This window comes from Helobdella robusta (assembly GCF_000326865.2).
Source record: "Helobdella robusta unplaced genomic scaffold HELROscaffold_74, whole genome shotgun sequence".
NCBI lineage: Eukaryota > Metazoa > Annelida > Clitellata > Rhynchobdellida > Glossiphoniidae > Helobdella > Helobdella robusta.
The window spans coordinates 528,633-535,732 of record NW_008705420.1 but is presented as its reverse complement, the minus strand read 5'-3'; the positions used below and the strand labels follow the sequence as shown (position 1 = coordinate 535,732).

At 37.4% G+C, this 7,100-nt stretch overlaps 1 protein-coding gene across 1 annotated transcript in view; it reads left to right on the top strand.

The window, feature by feature from the left end:
• The window catches only part of HELRODRAFT_194356 (hypothetical protein), a gene marked incomplete at its 5' end in the record, with an annotated part of 25,781 nt that overhangs the window by 10,782 nt on the left and 7,899 nt on the right, over positions 1-7,100 (top strand). Inside the window, 11 exons of the mRNA XM_009031468.1 lie at positions 1,352-1,421; positions 1,685-1,860; positions 2,004-2,152; positions 2,471-2,579; positions 3,390-3,611; positions 3,782-3,913; positions 4,467-4,647; positions 4,844-5,104; positions 5,342-5,463; positions 5,813-5,884; positions 6,944-7,084. Of these exons, the coding sequence (XP_009029716.1) occupies positions 1,352-1,421; positions 1,685-1,860; positions 2,004-2,152; positions 2,471-2,579; positions 3,390-3,611; positions 3,782-3,913; positions 4,467-4,647; positions 4,844-5,104; positions 5,342-5,463; positions 5,813-5,884; positions 6,944-7,084 (1,635 nt within the window). The remainder of the gene's footprint in view (positions 1-1,351; positions 1,422-1,684; positions 1,861-2,003; positions 2,153-2,470; positions 2,580-3,389; positions 3,612-3,781; positions 3,914-4,466; positions 4,648-4,843; positions 5,105-5,341; positions 5,464-5,812; positions 5,885-6,943; positions 7,085-7,100) is intronic.

Sequence of the window (7,100 nt, the reverse complement as noted above, 5' to 3'; positions counted from 1 at the left end):
ATGCGCACAAAACAAAATCAATCGCTAAACATGAAAAGCAGACGATACCTACCTACCTACCTACCTACCTACCTACCTACCCACCCACCCATTCACCCACCCACCTACCTACCTACCTACCTACCTATTGTCAATTATTTTTTTCTGAACTTTAATCTAACTCCAGCCATGGCTTGCCTATGTTCAATTAACTCAGATCTCACTTACGTACGTTCAACTAATTCAATCCCTAGCTTAATTGTTGGATGTTAACACAGCTAATTTTACACTTTATATTTGTGATTCTATATTAATAAGTAATAAATAAAAAAAATAAATAAATAAAATGAATAAATAAATAAAAAAAAATATTACCAAAGTATAAAAAATTAAGAATTGACAAATTACAACAATATAATGGGTAATACATGCAGGCATGTATCTGTGTATGTGTGTTTGTTTGTATGTGTGTTTGTGTGTATGTGTGTTTGTGTGTATGTGTGTTTGTGTGTATGTGTGTTTGTGTGTATGTACGTACGTACGAATGTTTTTAACTTATGTATGTATGTATGTGTTTGTATTCTGTGTATGTGTGCACGCTTCAAATATTATCAAACTTTCTTGATCAAAAATGTATGTAAAAAATAAACGAATAAATCTAGAAATAATAAGCAACGAATAAAATAAACGAATAATTTTAGTAATAATAAGTAACGAACACGTCTAGAAATAATAAATAACTTAACTAAGATAAAGAAATAAAAAAAGACCAGTCGCTAAAGGAATGCCCTAAAGCCTCCGGTCGGATTTCAACGCATTTTCGGCTCCTATTAATACCAGTTCCATTCATATATTCTTATCATTTCAATCATTGACATAATTGACTTTATTTAATGTATATGAAACATTATTATAGGTGCTTAACAACAATATATTAACTATACTAGAATGAATTAAACGACCGCTTACGGCGGGATGGTTCGGAGATGATTAAAGTACCGTACGTGGTTAACTAGTTGAATTCAGAGTTAATCGAGATCACTCCTTTTCCACTTAACAAATTAAAAATGAAGATACGTGTTTCTTTCATTTCATTTCTTTTATACACACCATACCAACCAAACAGTCAACCAAACTACCAACCAAACAACCGATTTACCAACCAATCAGTCAAAGCAAATTAATTCCAACACTAAGCTCGTTTATGGAAACCGTGTGAATGACTGAACGAACGAACGAACGAACGAATGGAAGAACGAACGAACGAACGAATATGAATATATATAGACATATTCACAAACATTAACATGTACATTTTGATTGGCTGGTTGATTATTTCTTCATATTTTTATTTCAATCAACAAACCAACAGTCCCAACAGCCAATGTTCATAAAGCTGCTACAGGGAGCATACAGAGTGGCCAACTGCAAGTGGCTCTCAGGTCAGCAGAAGTTCAGCGTGGAAAGTTGCATCCGGACCATGTGGGATATTGGTTAGTAGGTTGGTTGGCTAGTTGGTTGATTGGTTGGTTGGTTGGTTGGTTGGTTGGTTGGTCGGTTGGTTGGTCGGTCGGTTGGTTGGTTGGTTGTGACATGAGCCGTTCATTTATTGATTGATTAATTGATTGCCTGGCTAAAATTTTAATCGTTTAGCCAATTAACAATCTATTAACTATTGAACAATCTATTAACCAACCAATCCCAGCCAGGAACAGGCTGTTGGCGATCCCACCGGAGTTGGAATTCCAGCTGATAGCATTCTTCAATAGGACTCACAACTTGATGAAGCACAGCAGGGCATGGATCAGTAGTGCTGGAAAGTATAGGTCGGAAGTGGCGCCCCCCAGCCAGGATTGCAGGAATATCATCGAAGGATTGCAAGTCGGCTGAATTAATTTTTTCAATTGAATAAGTAATCAATCAGTCTATCAATCTTTATACAACAGTTATCAATTGTTGTATAAAGATTTCAATAGTCAATCAGTCGATCATTTTTCATTTCTTCATTTATCTCGTCCAATCAGGACATAGTGGCTCTTCTGGAGGACCAATTAAAGCCTCTCATTCAATCGGAGCTCAGCGTATTGGTGGATGTTCTCCACCAACCAGAAGCCTTGTTTCTGCCAGGTACGGAAGCACAGAGGAAATGCCAGAGTGGAGGATTCATATCGAAGTCAGTGAATGAATGAAGAAATAGGCGAATGAATGGCGTGAATGAATGAGGAGTGAATTGACGGAAGGAAGAATGAAAGAGTGAATGATTGATGAGACTAATCGGCGTGAATTAGAATGACGGAATGAAAAGGCGATTGACAAATTGTTGAAAAAAAATTAACGAGTGGATGAATGACGATGGTAAAAATAATGAAAATTATTCCTTTATCATTCCAATCATATATTTATTCATTCATTCAATCAATCGATCTTTTATCCATCCAACGCTTTATTCATTTTTTCATTCATCCATCTTTCCATTAATCCATCCTTACAGATTGATTCAACACGCTGGAAAGCTTCTGGAAGAGAAGGAGGAAAAACTTTGCCTGAAGCTGCTCCAGACGTTGAAGGACATGATGACCTTGGACTCCGAGGAAAACAAGGTCACGACTTGACCTTATTATCAGGATGACCTTATTAATTTGTCGGCGTGTATATGTAAATGGCCTCTTACTTGAATGATCGAATTTTTTTTACTTGATCAAATTAAGTCGTTGACGTTGTTGTTGTTGTTGTTGTTGTTGTTGTTGCTGTTGACGATGACGATGACTACTATAATGATGATGATGACGATGATGATGACGATGATGATGATGACGATGATGAAGATGAAAAACTTTGCAGGCCGACCAAAAAACTATGAGCAAGAAAGAGATAGACGACAAAAAAAGGGTTGGTAATGATGATGATACTGATGATGATGATTGTAATGATGACTGTAATGATAATGATACTGATGATGATGATTGTAATGATGACTGTAATGATAATGATACTGATGATGATGATTGTAATGATGACTGTAATGATAATGATACTGATGATGATGATTGTAATGATGACTGTAATGATAATGATACTGATGATGATGATTGTAATGATGACTGTAATGATAATGATACTGATGATGATGATTGTAATGATGACTGTAATGATAATGATACTGATGATGATGATTGTAATGATGACTGTAATGATAATGATACTGATGATGATGATTGTAATGATGACTGTAATGATAATGATACTGATGATGGTGGTGATGATGATGTTGACGACGACGACGACGACGATGAGGATCATACTAAGACACGGAGTATCATCACTATCACCAGTGTCATGATTATCATCATCATCACCATCATCACCACCATCACCATCTAGATCATCATCATCATCATCATCGTCAACAGTGCGACCAACTCCGATCCAAACTTCTTCAATGTTACTACGGCAAGCAGCAGGGTCACCACAAAAGTTCAAAGTTCAACAATTCAGCCATGATGACGTCGTCGCCCTCCTTATCATCATCCTCATCATCATCGTCGTCGTCATCGTTGATGGGTCAAGGTCAGGATTATGATAAGGGCTCCATGATGATAAGTAGGGCGGATATGACTTTGCACGATGTACAGGTCTGTGTCTGTGTGTGTCTGTATGCGTATGTATGTGTGTATGTATGTGTGTTTTTATGTGTGTTTGTATGTGTGTGTGTGTGTGTGTTTGTGTGTGTCTTTTCGTGTTACTACACACGACACACACACGACACACACACACGACACACACACACACACACACGACACAGTGTTACTTGGACAGCCAGGGCACAACTGACCTGGTCATTGACCTCATCATCAAGAACTACTCCAACAAATCATTTCAAGAGGCCATTGAACTTGGCATTGCCCTGCTAGATGGAGGGAATGGAGTTATTCAGGTTTTTTTGTTCTTTTATTTTCATGTTCGTCTTTTCATTTATCTATCCGTCCATCCATTTTTATTTGTCCTCCGATTTGCATTTGTTCATACGTTCGTTATTTCGTTTGCCTGCGAGTTTAGTCACCAATCCATCACTTCTGTATTCATTCCATCATTCATTCATTCATTCATTCATTCATTCATTCATTCATTCATTCATTCATTCATTCATTGACTTTTCTGTTACATTTATAGTAAGAATTTGTGTGTATGTATTTATTTGACATTTCTGTTACATTTACAGTTGGAATTCTTAGTTAAGGGTGGCCTATCCACAAGTTTATCTTTTTTGGTTATCCTTTAAATAAATAAATAAATAAAAATAAATAATCCATCCATCTATCCATCCATCTATCCATCCATCTATCCATCCATCTATCCATCCATCTATCCATCCATCTATCCATCCATCTATCCATCCATCCATCCATCCATCCATTCTTTTCATCTACAGTATTTTTTCATTCGTTCATTCATAAATCACAACAACGCACTCGAACAAAAAAAAACAGAAATCCTTCTTCGAGCGACTTACTTACGAGAAAAATTCCGAGAAGTTTTTCAAAGTCCTGTACGATCGGATCCGGGATGCCCACACGGAGATCAAGGCCAACCTATCCGTTACTGCCGCCGACTCCATCACCACCGGAAAGGGTGGAGACGTACCGGAAGAGGATAGTAATAAAAGAAAGGGTTAGGGGAGGGGTTAATTTAGTAGTGTGTGTGCGCATGTGTGGTTTTTGTTAACGTGTGTGTGTGTGTGTGTGTGTGTGTGTGTGCATGTGTGGTTTTTGCTGTCGTGTGTGTGTGAGTGTGTGTGGGTGTTTGCGTGTGTTTTGCAGCAGCCAAAGCAGCGACTACAACAGCCTCAAATTACACAACACAACAGCCAAACTAATTCCCGGGAAATTCACCAGCGAGCTTCAGGACCAATTGGAAGACGCGGCCACAGTCATCTCAAAAGCTTACACACACCTCCAACACATACGCCATCTCGAAAAGGGTAGCGATGGTGGTGGCGGTAGTAGCGGCGGCGCTGCGAGTGGTGGTGGTGGTGTAGGTGGTGGATTGTTAGGCGGCGCTGGCAGCCGGCCACAAGCAGCTACGGCTTCAACTTCTTCCGCTGTGGCTGACGATTTGCAGGATGAAAGTAAGTCGATTTTTAGTTTAGTCGTTTGATTAACAAGTTAATCACATAATCAATCAATCAATCAAACAAACAATCAATTAATCAATCAGTCAATCAAGTCAACCAATTATTTTAACAAGCATCATAGCCGTGATTTTCTTGCATGTGTCTTTGTTTGTTTTTGAATTTTGTGGTTCTAGGTTGAGTGAAATAGTAATAATGATAATCTTGATAATGATTACAACCACAATCGCAAAGGTGCAGGTGGTCTGGGTGGAGCTGGTGACGAAAAGAAGAAGCTACCGCTAGAAGTGGCCCTGATGCAACCGATCTTGAGGTTCTTGCAGCTGCTCTGCGAGAACCACAACCTTGAACTTCAGGTCAGTAGTGACGAGGAGGGTGACGAGGGAATGATGATAACGATGATTATGATAATGGTAGTGATGATAACGATGATGACGATGATGATAATAATAATGATGATGATGATGATGATGGAATTTGTCTGACCTGAAATCCCCTAACGACAATGACGTCATCGAACTAAATATGGCGGAGGTTATTGAGTCGATGAAAGAGATAGGAAAAAAAAATTATTAAATCGACATAATTTCAGTCATAATTATGACCATAATAATTACAATTGCATAATAATATTGCAATAATAATAACAATAATAATATGATTAATAATAATAATAATTATAATAATAATAATACATACTGTAAGAACTTTCTAAGAGATCAGGAGTGCTTCAAAAGACTTATCAGGGAAAATAATGAGGATACGGATGATGAAGACGTTAGACTCGTCTCTCTCTTTTTCACTTTCTCTCTTTCTCTCTTTCTCCCTCTCTTTCTGTTTGTATTGCTCTCTTACTTGCTATCATGTTTTTTCGTTCTTTTTCTTCGCTTGTTTATTTTCACCATTTCACTTTTTCATTTTTATTCTGTTTTTCATTTTCTTTCTCTATATTTTTCTCCATATCTCTCTCTTTCTCTCTCTCTCTTTCTTTCTCTCTCTCTCTCTCTCTCTCTCTCTCTCTATTTTCGTTTATATTAATTTTACAATAGTTTCCCCGCGTGATAGCTATTCGTAGAGTTTGTTAGTAGCATGATTTCCCGATGACGATGTTGCTGCTGCTGCTGCTACTACTACTGCTACTACTGCTGCTGTAGCTGCTGTAGATTATAGGATGAGGATAATGATGCAGAGGATGGCGATTACGTCATCAACTCACTTTAAAAATTCCACCCGTTTTTCACGCTTCATTTAATTTATTTAGCGCACTACTTCTATTATTATTAATAATTATTTCTTTTCATAATAAATTATTATTATTGTTGTTATTATTATTATTTGCATTTTTAATTATATTATTATTGTTTAGTTAGAAAGTATTTAAGAGAAATTATTGTTTGAAAGTTTTTCACCGGACGCATGATGGAGTGTTTTTTTTCGTTCGTTCGTTCGTCGTTAGTTCATTCATTTGTTCATTCATTCATTTGTTCTTACATTCAATTGTTCATTCATTCGCTTTGTATTTATTTATTCAATTATTCATTCAATAACATTTTAATCAATCAATCAATCAACCAATCATTCAATCGTCCCCTATCAACTTATTACTTCATTGTTTTTTTGTTCATTCAAATTTTCATTTATTTAGTCAATCAATCAACATTTTCAGCCACTTGACCAACCAATCAATCAATCAACCAATCAATCAACCAATCAATCAATCAACTATTCAACAAACCGATCAACAAACCGACCACCCATCACCTCCACCCCATCAAGCAATACCTAAGAAATCAGAACAACAAAAACAACTACAATCTGGTCTGTGAGACCCTCCAGTTTCTCGACTGCATCTGCGGAAGCACATCTGGGGGCTTGGGCCTTCTGGGCCTCTACATCAACAAAACCAATGTGGGCCTCGTCAATCAAACTCTACAGACCCTTACTGAGTACTGCCAGGGACCTTGCCACGAAAATCAGGTTCGTTGGGGTCGGT